This window comes from Thunnus thynnus, chromosome 19 (assembly GCF_963924715.1).
Source record: "Thunnus thynnus chromosome 19, fThuThy2.1, whole genome shotgun sequence".
In the NCBI taxonomy this organism is placed as follows: Eukaryota; Metazoa; Chordata; class Actinopteri; order Scombriformes; family Scombridae; genus Thunnus; species Thunnus thynnus.
Genome location: NC_089535.1, coordinates 23,701,605 through 23,721,870, shown reverse-complemented (window position 1 = coordinate 23,721,870; position 20,266 = coordinate 23,701,605). Strand labels below are relative to the sequence as shown.

At 38.4% G+C, this 20,266-nt stretch overlaps 2 protein-coding genes across 2 annotated transcripts in view; one reads left to right on the top strand and one right to left on the bottom strand.

The window, feature by feature from the left end:
• Positions 1-1,636: 1,636 nt before the first annotated feature.
• On the bottom strand, positions 1,637-6,267 carry gfi1b (growth factor independent 1B transcription repressor). Its single transcript, XM_067574830.1, has 7 exons — positions 5,798-6,267; positions 5,272-5,372; positions 4,698-4,877; positions 4,366-4,595; positions 4,045-4,182; positions 2,808-2,973; positions 1,637-2,326 (listed from the first exon to the last, which is right to left on the bottom strand). The coding sequence occupies exons 2-7, from the start codon at positions 5,363-5,365 to the stop codon at positions 2,148-2,150; spliced, it is 987 nt and encodes a 328-aa protein (XP_067430931.1). The 5' UTR covers positions 5,366-5,372; positions 5,798-6,267; the 3' UTR covers positions 1,637-2,147.
• Positions 6,268-9,356: 3,089 nt separating this feature from the next.
• Positions 9,357-20,266, top strand: part of tsc1b (TSC complex subunit 1b) — a 33,277-nt gene continuing 22,367 nt past the window's right edge. Inside the window, exons 1-5 of the mRNA XM_067573545.1 lie at positions 9,357-9,658; positions 17,330-17,541; positions 17,808-17,911; positions 18,547-18,699; positions 20,112-20,256. Of these exons, the coding sequence (XP_067429646.1) occupies positions 17,433-17,541; positions 17,808-17,911; positions 18,547-18,699; positions 20,112-20,256 (511 nt within the window). The 5' untranslated portion in view covers positions 9,357-9,658; positions 17,330-17,432. The remainder of the gene's footprint in view (positions 9,659-17,329; positions 17,542-17,807; positions 17,912-18,546; positions 18,700-20,111; positions 20,257-20,266) is intronic.

Here is a 20,266-nt window from a genome sequence, read left to right as displayed (position 1 = left end):
TCAAATATAGCCTATATTTTTATGTTTTTGGCTCAATATATCTTTTCATGTAGTTGAAAAACCTTCGGAACCTTTTCCCCTGTCCATTCTCAGGTGAAACTTTTATGAGAGCGGAACAGTTAGGAAGAAAATCAAGTAAATTTGCAACTTTCAGGTTACCACAACACCCTAGGCAACACAGATATGCAAATGAATAAGGGCTGGATATGATACTTTGCCTGTCATCCGTGAAAAAAGAAATTAAAAAAAATCAATATGACTCTACTGCATAAAGCTTTTCACACCTGTACACTTGTATGCTGAAGGAATGTTTCAGGTGCATGTGGACATGCGTGCCTTCTTCCTTTTCTCCCGTTTTTCCCCAGGCTACCCCCGCAGCACTGCCCCTCCCCTTTCAGGACCCATGTCCTGTTTGTTTAGTCCTACCCAAGATGATCCTCTGTCTCTCTCTCTCTCTCTCCTGTTGGTTACCTGTGCATGATTTTGATTTGCTCTGTGTCCTCACACCAGGATGCAGCAGCAGCAGCAGCAGGTTTAACTGTTATGCAGGATCACAACGGACCCTGTTGCCCTGGTAATATCAACAAATTTTGCATAAAGACCTCAGATTTGTTTGCCAGACAGTAAGCCTTCATGTCTGCTCTGTTCCCTGCAGACACTGATTTCTGCAGAAATCCCTCTGACATACATTGGACAACATAGGGGAATAAACTTTTGCACTTTTACTATCCCATCTGTCAACTTCTTGTTATGATATTGAACGATGTAAATCATTTTTAGATCCATATTAGGATCCATTAAGCTGTAAAAATGTGTTGTTGTCATGATGCTCAGCAGTTGATCTAACTTCTTATATTTAAAAACCATATCTACAAACTCTGATGATGCTTCATCCAGCTCTTGTCAGATTTAACAAGGTCAGGTGATGATCTGATTTGCCTTGAGCAGCTTAACATCCTAACAGGTTTGGTGTTTGAGGAAGGTGTTTCGAGTCTTCGTTAGAGCTACCATTTGTTTGTTGAGGTAAATCCAACAGGCAGGCCGGGTGTGGTGACAGTTGACTAAGTAATCAATCCCTTTTCCACTGCCTCTTATTAATCCCTGTATCCCATTCGACTCAATGCACTGTAAAGGCCGAGCAGCTACACTGGATGTATGCAAGGGTGTGTGGCCACACATAGTTCATAACCTAACAGTTTGTGCAATTCTGATTTTCTACTGAGAGTTGGCTTTGCCTCTCCAGTAATATCGAGGGAGCTTCTGAGCATTAAATACAATGAAATATCTCACTCGACAACTGTTAAACTTTCCTTCATCTGCTTTCAGGAATGAATAGCTCACCGGCCTCGGATTTGCATGGTGTTCCTGTCTGCTATTTGAATGCATGATTACTCCATTACACACTATCTCAAGAGATTTTCACCTGACGGAAGCAGTCATGTTCTTGTTCTTATTCTACAACCTGCTCCAACAGGAAAGTGACTGAGAAAAACACACAGAAAGAGCCAAACTGGGAGAAAAAGTGTGTTTACAGTGCTCATCATGTCACCTTACTAGACAAACAGTACATGTGTGTTTTGCCCGGCAGGTACAAAGGATTGTATCTTGTATTTCACTCTGCATGTCTTTATTCTAACAGAACAGCCAAAGATTTTCTCATTCAAGTCACTCTTTATTTCAGCTGAAAACATTTATCACCTCACGTACTGTACAGGCTTTAGCCAATCTACATTCCTCAAGCACATTTTAAATAAATTAAAGGAAACTAAAAGTAACGCTCTTCTTATTTTTTTTTTATAACAAAAGCCAAAAAACATATTTCAAATCTAAGTGACAGCACATCTCCCACTCATCCACATGTAAACACATCTTGAAATTACTTCCAATATATTAATTAAACATATTTTAATTAACTACTTGATTTCTTCATACAGAAGATATTATTCTGAAGTTAAATCTCCTTCGAACTGAATTTGATTTCACAACTCCCTCATTCTTGTACATGTATCTGTAAAGGCCACCCAAAATATACCAGATCTACATAGTATGAATATTAGCTTATTTTTTTAATTTAAAAAAGAAAGTACATTTATAAACACTTGCTTCTGTTAAGTTTAGGAGTATTTTCCTATACATGTTGTTGTCCTTCACTTCATGCCGTGCTGACTCTCGTGGTGCCTGCGGAGATCCACCTTGCGCTGGAAGCCCTTAGAACAAACATCACATCCAAACGGTTTGAAGCCCGTGTGTTTCCTGCTGTGTGTGATCAGGTTGGAGCTCTGGCTGAACGCTTTGCCACACACTTGGCATTTGTGGGGTTTTTCACCTACAACATAAAACACAGACAAACACCAGTGAGAAATCTATGTAATCAAATCTTGGATCATTTTCTAGTTATTTGTGTAAAAGAGTTGCCGTTTCCTTTCCGCTGCTTCTGGAAAATCAGGTTTGTCATCTGTTCCAAAAAGCGGCAGCGAGAGTGTTTACCATAAACCTTGTATTAATAACTATGGGGAATGAATCCTGCCATTGTTCAGATTTGTTAAACATTTATTGGCGACACATGGCGACTGCATATAGTTCCTTTTACAGAGCTGTGTGTGAAGCAGGAAAACCAGATATGCAAATCCACAGGATATTTGTTTAAGTTTCTTTTTCTGATTTATCAGCAGTTATATTACTCTTGGAAACAATTCCTGCATGCAGCACCTGGAAAGCAGATGATTACAGCAACAGGAGTAAGGGGCAGTTATAGTTTTTTTAGTATCATGAAAATATGGCCACGCAATGTAAAATAATCTACATACCAGTGTGAATGTACGTGTGTTTCTTCATATCAGACTTCTGGTGGAACCTCTTGCCGCAGTACTGGCAGGGGTAAGGCCTTGTGTCCGAGTGGATGAGCAAGTGTGTGGAGAGAGTGGAGGAGCGTTTAAATGACTTCCCACACATCTTGCACTCGAAGCTTTTTTCCTGATAAAAGACAAACACACAAAAAGTGTTACACAATCATCAACGGTTGACTACTATGTCAGAAAAGTTGAGCATCAAAGTTCCGTCTTGATCTCGAAAAACTAGTTGACAAAATAATTTCACCTCAAGGTCCGTTTAGTAGCTATTCTGAAGCTTTTGATCATATTACATTACAACTATTAAGGCAACAACAATTAAGAAGTCCTTAAAATGCTCAGAAAAAAAAATGGACATTTTAACATTTCAATTCCATGACAACTGGGCAAACTCTATCTGCTGAGGAAAACCATGTAATATGATTGAAAGCTCCAGAACAGTTACAAAACATACTTTGTAATAAGCTTGATTTGTTAGCATCAGAAAAGGTTTTGTTTTTAAAACCCATCCTGGGATTTAATGACATCAACTGATCATTTAATTAACTTTGAGTACCATTCCAGCCCCGACCAGTGTCAGAACCTTGAACCAGTTGTTCTTTTTACTTAAATTTCATGACTTGACATGATAAGTTGGATGTCCTGATGAGCATCCATTATAAGCTCATTAAGTTCAGATACCTAATTCATACTGCACTCTACAGCATATGTTTCAGATGTTTGTCCTTGTACAATAACACACGTGATATTGGCTCCTACATTTACTCAAAAAAAAACATTACGGATTTATGTGGCATGTGAAGAACTGTTGGTCTGGAGGAGCTTTGACAAGACTGAAAAAATAACCCTGATGATGTCACAATGATGTCATCAGGGTTATCACAGTATGGGCTTGGACAAGACAAATTTTTAACAGAAAGCCTGCGTTGCAAATTAGTTAAAGATGTGGCTGTTTATCAGGCAGGGAAGATGTAATGAAGAGACTATATCGAGTAGCATTATGGGAAGCGTAGGATCCGACATTTTTAAGCTTGATGCATACTAGGGACTAAATGTCAGAATATCTCTCCCTCTACTGCATCAATTTTAATTATTCTTAAAAATCCCCCAACTTTATGAAAGTTCAATATTAAAGCACTTTAAAATGAAGTAGCTCATAATGTTTTTAATTGTGCAGCATTTGTCACTGATATACCTGAGAGTGGACATTCATATGTTGCTCTAGACTGACGGCATGGCCGAACGTTTTTCTGCAGATGCTGCAGCCAAAAGGTCGCGTTCCACTGTGCGACCTCCTGACATGAACCTCCAGTCCGTGGGGCGTTGAGAACACCTAAAACAGAGTTTGTCCATCAATAGAAGCAAATGACAATGTGAAAAAACTCTAAAATACATTTTCATTTTGAAATCAAAATATTCTTGAAGTGGGTATGCTGTAGGTACGTATAAGAAGGTTAAAGTTATTTTAACCCTTAACTATAGGATGTATGGTGTGAGGCTAACATGTGGTGTGTACCTTGTCACAGGTGATACAGTGGTAGGTGTTGGAGGTGGGGGAGTAATGTGTGCTGCAGTCTAGAGGCTGCTGGCGCTGTGGACTGCGGCTGATGTGAGTGCCGTAGAGATTGCTGGCATGCTGTAACACCGTGGGGCTGAAACTCATCTGACGAAGCTCGAGGGAGGAGGGCACTGGCTCCCAGGCATACGTTGGCTTGTAGTAAGGAGGGAATTCTGCCATTGGAGGTTCTGAAGGTGCACACATACAGGCACAAAAAAAATTCTGTGATTACAAGTTATACTGGAGACTATGCTGAAAAAAAGATGAGGATACTTGCAATGGCAGCTCACCAGTTAGGTAGTATGGCTGTGTGGGAGCCACAGTGGGTCTGGTTGGCTCTGGGTGAACAGGCAAGGGGCATTCAAGCTTTGCCTCCTCGGTTTTAAATGTGCAGCTGTCTGGGGAGGAAAGCTGCCCTTCTGAGTGAGGCCTGTCTGGGGAGTCTGTGCTCTCAACCTCTGGTGGGACTTCTGCAAATCCACAACAAATAAAAGTGTGATTAAAGCAAAAGATGTGGCCCTGTGTGATTAAAGTGAAAGTAAATATTCTATAAGAACAAAACCCTGAAGTACAATTCCTCTTGGAAAACATTTTGTTTAAATATAAAACATCTATTCAGTACCAACATCTGGCATGTTCAACTGGAGAATGATATTTTAGTTAATATGTTAAAATTAAAGTTCATCAATAGTAGTAAAAGCTTATCCATTTTTTTGCGTAGAAATCGATATCCATTTACATTTTTCAAACTGACCGCTCATCGTTATATAATCCAGTAATCGTGCTCTAAGTGGACAGCAGCGACATAAACTGTTGTTTCCCTCATGAACATTTTCAGAAAATGTCACATTTTTATAGTCTTACCTGTATTTCCGAGGGCCTTCGGCTCCTCTTCATACGATCGGTGCACGTTATATGACGTGCATCTTTTGTTTTTCACCAGAAATGACCGGGGCATGTTGATCCTATACCACAAAGATTTTGTTAGCGACACAGTATCACTTAAAAATATTTTGGAATATAGTAGCCTATAGATGTCAATAAAACATAGATCGATTCAAAATTGGACAAACCAGCTATTTCAAGCACAGAAATGTAAGATCTACCACTCTCGTTTACATCCTTTCAGCCTTTAATTGCAGGCAGGTTATTCTGTTATAATTAAATTGATCATAAACTATTAAAGTCACGCGCTAATCGTTTAATAGAATTAGAAGAAATTATTTTTTCTTTTGTACTTGCTCAACATGCCAACAGTTAAAAAACAGTTTAATTAGCACATTTGAGATATTTTGATAGTTTCCATTAGCCCTTAAACAAGAAATAAAACTCGGTAAAAGTTTCCTTCTAGCTGGGTGAAGACTTTATTAAATATACAGCAGCTACTCACCGTTAACTTAACAGGTTCCCGTAGAAATGAAACGTGCAGTAATAATAATTTCCTTGTCCTTTGGAAGTCAATCAGCTCAGCTCGGCGGAGGGATGAAAGAGCGTCGCAAAAATCCTTTCCTAAAAGTCAGAAAAGCAAACCAGTGTAAAACCATCACACTTGTTGCTCTTTCTTTTCTCCCCTCCCTGATTTTCAATCAGATAATTTCGCAGGGGAATCTGACTGTGGTTTCAGCCAATGAAAAGGCCATGCTGCAGGTGGAAATTTGCGTAAAAAAACACAGGGGCCTTTGCTGTCCCTGGAACAGTTACACAAAACACAAAGTGCTCCAAGGAAAATAAATGTTAGGGAGAAAAGCTAAAGTGTAAGTTAATAAATATAATTTTCATGCAGAGTGGTTTAGTAATGCGTCAGTGCCTTAAACGGATGATAATAATTTTGTATCCAACTGCGTGTTTGCGCTGTTCCTAGAAAGATATTTAAGCATTAAAATATTCAATTTAAAAATAAAAAACAGAAAGAAAAGTTAGAATTTTAACCCCCCAAAAATCCGACTAAATATTTCCACTTCTCAATGTTTGATTTACAGGATTTACTTGAAGTAATGCTGCGTGTGACTGTGTTGTGTGCAGGATTTAAGTGTCCAAAAGATCATATGAGGCTGTAGCACCTCCAAAGACACACACACCAAACCAGTCTGGAAGATTATTAGTGTTGACTCTGTTCTTCTGTGTTCATTGAAGCATACCAATATTTATCACGACAGATTTCTTCACAAGATGCTTTGGTGTCATACATGTAGCCTACCGAAAGGCAAGATAGCTGGTGATATGACAAAATTAGACAATTTAAAAAATAAGATTTGTGAAAGGGTTTTTAAAGAGGTATGTCAACTTGTCAAATCATGTTAAAAACATTAAGTTGAAGACTTTCATGGGGGAAAGAAACACTACGAGGAGGAGGAGGAGAGGATTTACATGTGGGAAGAAGTGCAAGCGCGACACCTTGTGGACAGTGTTTATATCTATCTTGACTCTTGAGACTTGAATTGGTTTGTTTAAGACTTCAGATTTTACTTGGACGTTGATGAAAGAAATATATTTATGATATTAAATAAATACAATTTTTGTACCATTTTAAGAGACAAAAATCAAATTAAGTCACCAGACTTTCCACATGGAGATATAAACATCAATCACCTTGTAAACGTGGTTTGATAATGCAGTAGCTCAGTCATGTACAGTCAGTGTCACCTATGGGTGCCTATTAATCTAACACTGGCTGGGAGGGCGTTTCTTGATATGTTTCTGCAGCCTAAATATATAGAATTCACTTATAGATGTAAACATTACTGATGTAAACAAACCTTCAACAGCAACAGACAGCAATGTTAGTCCAAGTATTAAAAGATCTCTCAGTAAGTGCCAAAAGGTTGAGTGACTATTCACACTATTAAAATTTAACTTAAACCTGTTTTTAGCTTTTTAAATCATGTTATGTAATGTGTGTTTACTGCCTGCATTAAATATGTACTTTATTTTATATATGTATTATGTACTCATTTACCCAAATGATAAGGTCCTGATAAAGCTTCAACTCTTCAGGAAATAACTTAATTTTAGCAAAACATGTATTAGTTGTATTATGATATGCTATACTATGCTATGCTATGCTATGCTATGCTATATGATATGATATGATATGATATGATATGATATGATATGATATGATATGATATGATAACTCTAGCTTAGATGGAGTTGATTTTGTCTAAAATGAGGCCAGTATACAGTAAGGGTTGACGGCCTCTGAAACTTCACCATGCGTGATCACTCTGCCTTCACCTTTTTATTATTCTGTTATGTTTGTGACTCTATTTGCTGTTGTTATCTGTATTTTAATGATAAGTGTGGCTGTAAAAGAGCATGTATGCTTAGCCAACTTACCCTGAAATTATTACGGTTAAATAACTGAAATTCACACACAAGAATGGGATACAAAAGAGAAGTCAAGTCAAGTCAATTTTATTTGTATAGCTCAAAATCACAAATCAAAAAATTGCCTCAGGGGGAGAAAAGTCCATAGGACCTTTATAATATTCACCATGACTGTAAAGTTAAAGCACTGAACATAAGATTGATGGCAACATGGAGATGTGTATCATCTGCATAAGAGTGAAATTTATATTGAGGCATGAGAAAATAGATACAGAAAAGTAGTGGGCCGAGTAAAGCGCTTTGAGAGATACCATGCCTTCGGTAACTTATTATTATTTGGCAAGACAATCTATAGCATATTTGTACAATCTGTACATATTTTTTTACTTTTTTACTGTAAATATTGCATATTAACTTATTGTTCACACTGTAGGCCCACATAAACCAACTGTCTATTTTTTAATTTTTTTTTATTTCAGAGCAACACCCAAGCAACTTCAATGGAACACATTAAAGTGAACTTTTAATCACCTTTAACTTGCTGTACTGTTAGTCCTGTTTTCTTCACCTGCTGTTGATCTTGTACGTAAAGCTTTCTGCAGGATTTGAGCCAAAACAAAAATCATTCAGTAACACTGTCAGGCCAGCAGCTTAATCAGAATAATTTTGATAGAGAGAGGCACATTTTGCCAATGGCAAAGATGCAAAGTCATTACATGCTGTAGCATTTGTAATGAGTGTATGGAAGCCCATGCGAGGAAAACAAGACAAACAAACAAACAAACAAAAAAAGATGAAATGTTAAAAATGGCAAAAATAAAAATCAAGAGTCTGATTTAGCCTTGTAAAAAAAGTATTACTAAGTACTAAGTATTACTAGTAAGTGCTGTACGGATTAAGATGCCAACAGGGACCTTTGTTGCATGTCATTCCCCTCTTCTCTCCCCTCATTTCCCCCTAATCTCTCTACTGTAAGAATCCCCAATAAAATGCCCCTACAAAAAGTCAAAATTTAGATTCAGTATCATATGATTTGTTATCATCTTATCTGCACTGTTCACTTTATATCCATGCTTACTCCTCTAACATTTTGCTCTTATCAGTAGTTATGTATTTTGTATATTTTGCACAACTGCTTTTTAAATACTGTTGTCAGCTTATCTACTGTTCACTTTACAAGCATGTTTAGACTTTTGCTCTTATTAATAGTTTTGTTTTTCATTGTTTTAATGTTGGCTCTTCCATTCATAGATATAGACATAGATTTTGTGAATAATAGTTTAGCTTTTATAATTTCTTGTACTTGTGCACTGCCTGGGAGTTTGACTCAACAACATTTCACTGTATGTACTTGTATGCATATATGACAAATAAAAATGTTTTGATATCTTGATTTTTACTTAGAAAGTGACATTTTATGTAGGATATTACTTTTATTTTGACTTTAGTGTTGACTTTTGTTTTGACTTACCATGAGTATTTTTATTTTTTATCATGTTACTTTTCTTTTCCTGGCAGATATAAACTTCCATACATATTGATCTCTTAAATACCTGGTTAAAAAAAACAAGAATCTGCGCGTGCGCTCTGTACATGTGGGTCACGCGAAACCGCATTACACGCACTCCATCCCTCCACCAATCATCAGCTGGGACAAACACTCTTCAGCTTCCCAGCAGAAAGCCACGACTTGTGCGGACTACGGATGAAAACGCGACCTCTAAATCATTAGACAATTCCACAAACTTTATTTTAGATGTTGTGCAGAGTGAATGAGTCGTAAAAGCTGCGGTTGCGACTTGCGGGGAGCGCTAACTTGCGGGATTAGTTTGCATGCAGCCTGACAGCGGAGGCTGACTGCGGTGGGATGGGCTGTGAGGTGTTCAAGATGGCGGCGCCCTGTGGAGTGCAGCTACTCTAACAGGTAAACAGGTCCTATTATTGACATCTTCTGTGTTTCTCTTACAGCGAAGCTCAACGCACATGACTTGTTTGACTAAACACTCGCTGTATGGCTCGCTCCCCCGCCGATTAAACGCGGCTGACAGGCGGGATGAATCCCCGGGGCGAGTGCGGGTCGCTGCTGCCAGCTAGCGTTAGCTGTGGCCGCCGGGACCGACCTGTTCCCGCACGGACCCGCAGATGGTTCATTGCATGTTCATGATTTCATCATCATTTCATCTGCGTTTTCTGTGGGGTTGCAGGCGATGTCCGGTTTACCAGAGAAAAGGTGCCTACATATTTGTATAATCGGATAAAGTAAACCCAACCCTGCCCATTGTTCTCTGCGAGTTGTTTACGACACACACACACCGCAGCTGTCTCTCTGTGTGCATGTCAGTATAACACAATAACATCACGGCCTGTTTGCATTTGAAGCCTCTTGTTTGATGCACCTCAGTGCAACATATCCTGCAGCTTTCTGCATCTTTCTTGCTTTTCTCTTTCAGCTGCAGTCACACTTGAATACAGCTTAAAGGGTATGTTCACAATCTTTCAGTTCTGTCCTAAACCAACAGTCAGGTGAGCACTGACACATGTTTTTCTTGCTATAATCATTCCTCCTGTTCATACTGATCATTAGAAGATCCCTTCATAATGCTCTTACAGTGTAAGTGATGGGGGACAAAATCCACAGGCCTTCTGTGCCAAAATGTATTTAAAAGTTTATCTGAAGCGAATATGAAGCTTCAGCTGTCCAAATAAGTCAAATCAAGTAGATATCTTTAAACATTACAGTCTTTTTATTGCCAAAGTCCCTCTTTTTGTTACTATACTTCCACTGCATCTCAACAGGGAGACACTGTCCGAGGAACACAAAGAGAGAATTTGATGCTAAAAAGACTTTAAATGTATGTAAATATGACTAACTCAGACTGCTGAAGCCTCATATATGCTCCAGATCAACTTTTAAATGCATTTTTGCACAAAATGACTGTGTGGACACTGTGGATTTTGGCCCCCATCACTTACATCACATTAGGAGGTGATATTTTAATAGCCAGTATTAACAGGAGGAATGATTACAGCAAGGAAAACCTCTTTCACTGTTCATATGGACACCTGACTGTTGTTTTAAGACAGGCTTGAAAAAATGTGAACCTATCCTTTTAACTGATTTTTCACCCTATGATCATATCTATTATAATATCCTTTTATCATGAGTTCATTCACCAGTCATCACTCAGGCTCTCCTGCCAACATTGAGACAAAATGGGTCACTAGTTTGACAGTCTCTGACCTCCTCGACCTCCTCTGTCACATTGTGCTGGACTCACTGCCTTCCCTGTCACCATGTCTAATGTCTCTTTGTCACTTTGCCTAATCCATGCAAACTCCAGCATCTTAGAGCCAGGACCATGGCCAGAATATGAATAATAGAGCCTTTGAAACGTTTCAATTATTTGGAATTGTCATATTCTATTTATGAAGCTATATTTTTTTTGTTGTAAATTTTACTTTCCAAAGATGGCTTCAAAGCCTTTTCCACACTGGCAGGAATACAATTAGGGGAAATATTGAAAGTAATATAGTGATTTGAATCCAGTACTGAAACTTAGCCATCAAATCAACACTAGAATAGAAAAACTTATCCAGCCCTGACTGTTAATATTTTTTTTTAGTATTTTGTTATGACAGGCGTTATTTGTTGACAGGTTATTTGTTTTGTCATGAATCATGATCCACAATTTTGTGAATCACTTCTTTCCAAATGATTACTGAAACTCTTGAGACTGCCGCATGATAAATGACAATTTGATTTGCCATTACCGCGTTAGCCTAATGCGATAAATATCAACTAAGCAACATGACATGATTTTAACTGGTGATAAATATCAGAGGAGACCTTCCTCTGTTTACTGTGATATCATTTTTCTTGCATATTACCCATACCTGCTCTGCAGCTTCTCATCAGGCGTGCAGCTATTAGATACGTAGAATTCATCATATTTGAGTTTTTGTGTATATTTGATCAACGGTTTATGTAATAGTTCTTGTTTGGCTATTGTCTCTGGATACACTTAATTATTTATCTGTATCCTCATTTTATCAAGTTACTTTGAAGCCTAAATATATGTGTGGACTGATAAGCTAATCTACAGAAAAATAACTGCCAATAATGGTTCTGTTATCTATAATCAAATTTATTAATCGTTTATGTCCTTTTATCAAGCAAAATGCCAAATATTTTCTGGTTCCAGCTTCTCAAATGTGAGGATTTGCTGCTTTTCTCTGTTTTATATCATCGTAAACTGAATATCTTTGGACTGTCAAAACAAGCAACTGCAAGATGTTGCATCGAGGGGAAAAAGTGGCATTATTCCTTTATTTTTGGACATTTAAGAGAAATCAATAATGAAAATGTTTTAGTTATTATATCCCTGTTTCCTTGCATCTGTCTGCTAAAATGTACAGGGCAGTTGGGTTGATGAAAATCCTTTCTTCAAAATGAACCAAGCAGGCTGTTTTGTCTGTTTTTATGAAACAGCTTTTTAAAATATTCATGCAGGGAGAAAAGGAGACTGTTGCTAACAGCTTGCGCACAGCCAAATGTAATTTTCAGTGTGTACATGGAAGTGCTCGGGCTGCATAAAGGTTCTTTGTGTCCTCCTGAGCGTTCCCAAGCTGCCTGAGATCACACCGAGGGTGGTTCGTGTTTATGCCACTGACCTGTCCCTGCAAGACGTGCGCTTGGACGGTGAAAAAAACAGCCACGTTTGAATCCACTGTCCACACCCTGACTCTCAACCTCATGACTGAGCAGTTAATTAATAACAGAGAGACAATTGCACTGTGACTTTTTATGAACAGGAACTTCTACAAGCATTTTATCATCTTGTTCTGATTTGTTATGAATGAGAGAGGCTGGAGGAGACTAATACTGTCATGTTTCTTCCCAGAGGGCAATGCTTTTATCTAACATATAAGATAAAATACACTGGATATTGATTCATTTCTTCTTGTCTCACTCTCCACTCATCCACATAGCTCCTGTTATCTTGCTTTTGCTAGCATGTGACTATTTTTGAAAGATTCAATATTCTGCAGTAATGGGATAGTTTATAGCCTGTAAATGCATAAAAAACAACCAATTTTGGTCATATTAGGATTCTAATTGTCTTTTAGCGCTCTTAGTGATGTGGCTTCAGTGTTGAAATGAGATCTGAAGAGCTGATGAGATCTCTGCTGCTGATTCATTACTAAGCTGCTGGCTGCAGACACTCCGGCTATAATGACTTGCCTATCAGGATTATTTATGCCCGTTTTCCAAATGGAGATTTGTAAGGCTCCTCTGGCCTCTTTAACTTTGAATGACTGACTCAGGGTCCAGCCTAAATGTATTATAGACAACTTAAATAGACCAAAAACCTGAAACAGTAAACGGGTTAGGCCACATTGTGTTTTTGTTAAAGCAAAGTTCTGCAAATGTTAAATATAGCTCCTCATCCTGGTGCCTAGGATCAGATTCTCTCTGGCAGGGTCAAATAAGACGCAGGTCATACATTTGGTTTCTATCACACTGTCTTAATTACTTCTTGGATTACTACTGAACTTCTCTTGCTTCGTGCTACATTGTGTAAGTGTGGCAGCCATGGTTTATGTTTGTTTGTGAGGTTGTGTATAGTTCATTTATAATCTCAACTCCTGTGAACTGAGCCCCAGGATTGCTGGAAGTGAATGAGTAACATTTAGGCTAGTTAAATCTCAGCTAGTCAAGTGTGGATGTGGTAATGATATGTTGCATTGTCAATGGGGAAAATGATCAATGCCTGCTGAGTTTGTACTTTCCTGAAAAGAGATCGTTCATGTTCACATTTTGACACGTCAAAGTAGGAAAAGCACACGTGTAAATAATACAGTTTAATGATGGCTGAGTTCCATTTAGCTGCTTCAGTTTCAGGCTCCTGGTATTGTGCATGCTGGCTCACTGTCACACTGTCATGGTTTACTGGGTCAGTTGAATAGAACAGAGCCATCGTTAATGTTATTAGTTACAGCTGCTGTGAAAAAGGCCTATACTCATTAAAAATTAACTTAATTAAGAATGAACTTCCCCATAGCACAACTTTTGACAATTGTGACATTTTAAAACATGGCTTGAATTAACATTGTCATTTGACAAAATATTCATAAAGTGGCCATAATCAATATTTTTAATAACAATGAATCAAATGACAATATGTAATGAGACAGTGAATAAAACCCGCATAGCGAGTTTAGGCTAATTTTTTTTGTTTTATGGCCTACAACTGAACTCTTTTGGTTCACACAGTTAGCTGTAGACTAGCTGGTGAACATAGTGGAGCATTTAGCAGGTAAGAGCCAGATATTTCCCTCAAGAGTTTGTTACAGAGACCAAAAACAGTTAAAATGGGAGTGAACATTTGACTTACAGTCATCAGGTGGAAAGAAACACGACTCCAAATGGATGATAATGTTGGATAAACAGCTGGATGTGCTACTTAATAGTATAGTGAAATATCCCCAACAGACAACTGCATAGTGTCCATGAAAACACGTCATGCAAACTGTAGCAAAACAGGGCAATTCAGTTCGAATATGTGGTGGGTTTATTGAGAATTCAACCCTTCTCTAGAAAAGTATTTACAGTTAATGTTTTTTTTTTTTGTTTTTTTTTCTTCCCCAAGTTATGACCCGTCTTACTCTCCCTCTGATTGGCTTACCCTGATATTCTTACCCTAACCCTAACCAATCTCACTCCTCATGCCTAAATCTAACTAACCCAACCAACCAAGGCAACAGGTGCAAGCCAGTCAGAGGAAGAGCAGGGTTGGTTGTGACTATGCCATTCTGGGAAGAAAAAAATATCACTTACAGTAACCGTCTTTGTTGAAGCTTTAGACAAAAGATGAAGAAATAAAAGAAAAACTAAATTGGTTGAGTTGACAACTTATTTCCACTGCCCCCACGTGGCCAAAAAAACAGCTATTGCAGGTTTAACTCAGAGTGTAACTAGACAAAAAAATGAAAACATGGTAAAATACCAAAATTCTCTATCAGGCAACAAATAATTGTAGTAAATATACAGTATTTTTCATGGACACAAGTCACTGAGTTCATTTCAGCCAAACACATTCATCTGTCCAGATGTTTTAACAATAAATCCCTAAACACAAGTCTTACTTTTAATGATTTTTTTCAGGTGTCTCTTCAGTTAACAAGTCAGTCGCTAGCTATCCTTTGCTACTTGTGCCACTTTATGCTATGACGACCAACACACAGCTTGCAGTTACTGTGCACTGAGATGCATGCATTCACACCTGGAAGCTGCCTAGAACAACCTCAGACCCTGTCGGCCACTGAGCAGTTGCACTGTAGCAGATGGGGATTTAAAGGATAAGGCTGGCGATTTGCTATATTTTTCTTATTGTCAGCAAATCTCATGTGCAGAGCCAAACCATCAATGAACTCATCCTACTTACAAGTATTGTGTGTGTATCCAAAGCCTGATATCTTATTCCACTGTGCCATAGACCTCTGCTGTTGTCCAAAAACGATTAAAAACCTATCAGTGAGCCACACCGCTGCACTGGGTGACATATTCCTTTCGCTACGAAGACCATGGTTACAGTAGTTTATTTAGAAACGGCTCCAAACACTAATAACAGCAATCACATTTTCAATCTCCGGAGAGTAGTTCTGTGTACAGCAGACGTCCGCTCCACATGTGTGAGAGAGCGGTTCCATTTACAGAGCTTCGCAAGCTTGTTGTGCTACATGTCACAACCTCTTGACTTTGTGCTACATCGTAAATTTCTCAAAGAACTTCAGTGGTTTGTCTTTGATTTGTTGACTAGAAAAATATAGAAAACTGCAAGCCCGGGACTGTATTCACAACCATTCTGAGAATATTCTCAGAAAGCTCCTAACTTAACCTAAAAAATTCTTGCAAGGAGTCCTTGCTTAGGAGTGATTTAGGAAAATTCTCAGAGCATCTCTGAGCAAGGAAGGGACAGAAACTTTTACTGTAGTGGGGAGGTTTGGTCGACCCCGTTGCTATGTATGACTTATTCTTTTAGAAGGTGTGATTGATTGATCAAAAAAAAAAAAAGAAAATTAATAAAAATGCACTCTTAATGATAATGGTCACATAATGGACAGTGAAATCGATAGGCCTAATTGTAGAATTTAGTGTCTCTTAAGACATGGTGTAATTATAAATACTATTTTATGTAATGAACATCTCTGTTGAATAAATTGTGAGCCATACTTTAAAAGTAGCCTGTACTCATGCTGATAGTTGTTATATCTATTTTCTTACGTTTATTTACCATGCTGGTCATTTTAATACTTAATCTATTTGATATTAACAAGGGAAAAATGGCTCAGCTTTCATCAGTTTCTGTGATTGCTGGCCAGTCTATATAAGTAGTAGTGATGGTTGGCATGTAAATCTTTTTTTTTTCAGCTTACAGCAAATTCCAAATTTTTCCAGTTGCCAAATATCTCAGTGTTGTGATCACTTTCATCTCTGGCATTATAGTGTTATTGCATTGGGTGGAAGATGTGAGTGTATCTCTAATGAGATCGACCACAAACATTATCCCTGCATGATCTAATCTGTAGCATTTCATGAACTCACTGTCATTCAGCATTTGGAGAATATTTCTCTTACCTCATTGTCTTTCCGCCATTTTCTCCTCTGACTAAGAAACTCTTCAGCCTCTTAAAAGTCCTCCCTTTTTTCTTAAGGGCTTTGTGAATAACTTTTATCTTTACCAGGATCTAGCCTTAACTGTAAGGGTAAATTCTTAGAAAACGTCGTAATTCTAAGAATTTTATTAGAATTTCGTCACTAGGAGAAACTCTTTGTACCAGGAAGCTTTATGAATACGCACCCTGATCTTTTAAGGGCCTTGCTCAAGGGCACCTCAGTGGTAGTAATAAAGAAGGGGCTAGAGCTGCTCTTTCACTTTCTTTCGCCTCTCTTGTATAACAAATTAAGACATCACAAAGATGTAATATTGGCCAAACATGAAAACAGCCTTAGGTCTGTTAGTGATCATAGTTCATCATCAAAATGTCGCCAATAGATACTTCATAAGAATCTACAGTGATGTGTAAAATGAGACAAAAACCATGCATAAATACTCAAAACCAAAAATTTAACGGCAGAACAAATATGGAGTTCATCAATGAGGTTAAAAATAAATCGGGCAAAGACTGCTTATTTGTGAGTCAGGGCTGTTATACAATCACAGTAACACTTTATAGTAAAACATTGTCTTCAAATGTGTATTACAACCATAAACTGCAGAGAAATATGGACATAGTGTCTATGATATTACATGAAGTCTTTTAGCAGTATGACCTCATGAGGCCTTGTCAAAGATGGCATCCCAAGGCCACCCTGTCGCCCAAAAATATAGTTTATTTTTTTCTTTAGAGCCATTAGTGATTCTGAGTAAATGAGATGAAGTTTACTCATTAAAGACATTTCATTTTTTTTTAGTTTTTAAGAAATACACAAGCCCTGCTCTTCCAGTTGGTATGGTCACATGACCACTAATCCAAGATCTGTGCTCGGACTAATTCTGGGAAATGTTTATGAATTGGCTTTGGTGCGATGTAGAGCTGCCTGGAGACTGTATTGGTGGGTGGCCCCAGGAGTCCTCCAGGCAGGAAGGGACGGACAACGCGAGAGAGACGCTGCCTCCACCTCCACCACTGCCACCATGGCCAGGGAGCAGCCCAACGTGGGGGACCTCCTCCCGCTCCTGGAGACCTCCGACCTCCACCAGCTAGAAGAGATCAGAGGCCTTATCAACGAGCAGCTCAGCACTGGTAGGGCCACTTGGCTTGTTTTTACGTCAGCGTGGTTTATCTTTTTGTGTCCAGCTTTCTGGTGAGCTTTGAGAAATTATAACTTCACTGATAAGTTTGGCCAGTGTGTCAAGATCACACCAGATTGCTTTAATAATTTCCCTTTTGATATCTGAACAGTTGTATGTGGTGAAACTTCCCCTGTTGGTGTCATTTTTCTGAAATAATATGCCTACTACCCTTTCATTTAAAAGCTTCTCAAAATATCCCTTCTGTTCTTGTTGAAGAGCGAGGGTCCATGCTGCTGAACGGGCTGGTGGACTACTTTTTGGAAACTAACTCTGCCCAGGCCATGCATATCCTCTCCTCAGTCAGAGAGCCACATGACAAGGTGAGAAACACCCCCATGAAAGCTTAGCCTCAGTATTTGTAACCAGTGTTCTCACTATTTCCCACCATCACTTTGTAAATACCTTGTAAAACTTTGAGACTTTTTAGTCAGACAAATGAAGTTAATAAAATGTTTTCTATTATAATACACACACGCACACACACACACACACACAAAAAGACTTGAGAAAAGAGAGCACTGGTGATACATAAAGTTGACTGTATGCAGTCTGTAATCAGCAATTTGTTTCACTTTATTTTCCATTAGAAAATGTGTCATTATGGAATGACTTTAAGGTTAAGGACTGAAGGAAATTTCTTCCATGTTGTTGTTTTTTTGTGTGTTTGCATATTGCCGTAGCAACATAACAAGTGTGGTATTGTTGTGGTGTTGGGCTTTGAGGTCATCATCATTATTTCTGCAGTCTTCTATGATTTTTATTCGCCTCTAATCAAAATGTCCAAACCTGGCTTCTGGAATTCCTTTCCATCTGTATTATATACATATATGGAAAATAAAAAAAAATTTCCTGTACCTTTTTTTTTAATTAAACATAAAAAAAGAAACTCCAGCTAGCTTTCACCAACACTGATTGTGTTAAATACAGATCTAACCCTGCTGTCCCTCCCTCGCAGCACCTTCTGGACAAGATGAACGAGTGTATGACCAAACAGGCCTGCCGGCTGCCCACCCTCACCCTGCTCGGCCATGTAATCCGCAAGCAGCCGTCCTGGATCCACAAGATTGCTCGATACCCTCTGCTGCTCTCGCTGCTCAAATGCCTAAAGGTAACGACCCAGTTATGACTCAGTGAACAAAGACATCTCCTTGTCAAGGCGCTGAGATGGCGCTGATGAGGTGTGTGGATGGATGAGGATCAGAGATTTCTCATCGAGCTGCTTCTGTAGTTTGTGATATTCAGTGACTCTGGTTTTGGTAAGGTTATTTGTTTGGATCTATTTCATCACTGATCCTTTAGGCTGGCTTTCAAGCCTCTTTGTAAAATTATTGTAGATGTGGTTTTTACAAAACCAAAGATTTAATACTGGCTAGCACTGAATGCATTTTGAACTGCAACAATCAATTCCTTACAGATTTGATGCAGTATGTTATTGATCAGCTTTGTCAGTCAGTGCTCCTTAGATAAACAGTGTGTTTTTGTCTACTCAAACTGGACAGAGGGGAGGTTTACAATGTTGTTGCTCAAACGTTTGTTGATTAAATCCTCGATTAGATTAAGTTTTAGCCACACTAGAGACGGGCCTCCAAAGACGGCAGCGTTGGTCTCTTGGTCCCCTGCTTTCATTCAGGCTGAAATGTTTTGACAACTATTGGATGGATCGCTATGAAATTTGGTACAGACATTCATGGTAAACAGAGGATGAATTGATCGCTTAACTTTTATTGTAGCACCAACATAAGGTCAAAATTTCAATATGGCCAAACTTGGGTTTATGACTGAATACTTACAAACCTAATGACATTCCCATTGACATGACATTTAGTGCTAATTAGAACATGTTAGCATGCTAAAATGCTAAACTAAAATGGTGACTGTGGTAAACCTAAACAGTATTACTGCTAATGGCATGTTGGCATGTTGAGGTTAGCATTTAGCTCAAAGCAACTGAGTACAGCCTCACAGAGCCCCTAGCCAGGCTTTTTACTCACATTCTTGCTGAAACAACTGTAGCATTATGTCCAACTCAAAAAGCTCAAATTGTCTGAGAAGTTACAGTTTGAATTAAAAGGCATCATCACCCTGGTATTATAAAAAACAGCAAATACATGTAAATGAAAAAGAAAACCGTAGCTTTCAGTGTTGTACACTCAAATGAGTAGAAATAAAACCCAAGGAGGTTCTCCTACCAGGAGATATAGCAAGAATATATAGCAAAAACTCCAACTTTTACAATATAAACTCATGGTTTGAAGAAAATAAATAAAGAATAATGAAGATCCGGGACATTTAATTGTTGCAATCAGTCTTTATTTCTTTATTTCACTGGTTAAAGCCTGATTAACACAAAGAACTGTTTTGATAAAGTGTTCCTCCACAATATTTAGAATATTTAGAAACATCAGGCAAGGGCGACTGTCAGGTCATCACTTAAATAATCTTAATTTCAGCCTTTTAACCATCTGTTTAAGCTCTGGCTTTGTCATAAACTCTAATACTAAAACTTTAATTTCCTGGCAGACGGACACGGACGTAGTGGTGCTGATAACTGGAGTACTGGTGCTGATCACTCTGCTGCCCATGATCCCTCAAGCTGGGAAACAACACCTGTGGGAGTATTTCGACATCTTTGGCCGCCTTGCATCCTGGAATCTTAAGAACCCCGGTAGGAGTTT

Excerpts from the sequence above, each read along its gene's own strand:
- gfi1b (XM_067574830.1), bottom strand. The coding sequence starts at position 5,365 with ATGCCCCGGTCATTTCTGGTGAAAAACAAAAGATGCACGTCATATAAC. Across the intron at positions 4,878-5,271 it reads GAAGGCCCTCGGAAATACAG|AAGTCCCACCAGAGGTTGAG; the intron begins GTAAGACTATAA and ends GTGGATTTGCAG. Across the intron at positions 2,327-2,807 it reads ACACACGTACATTCACACTG|GTGAAAAACCCCACAAATGC; the intron begins GTATGTAGATTA and ends TTTATGTTGTAG.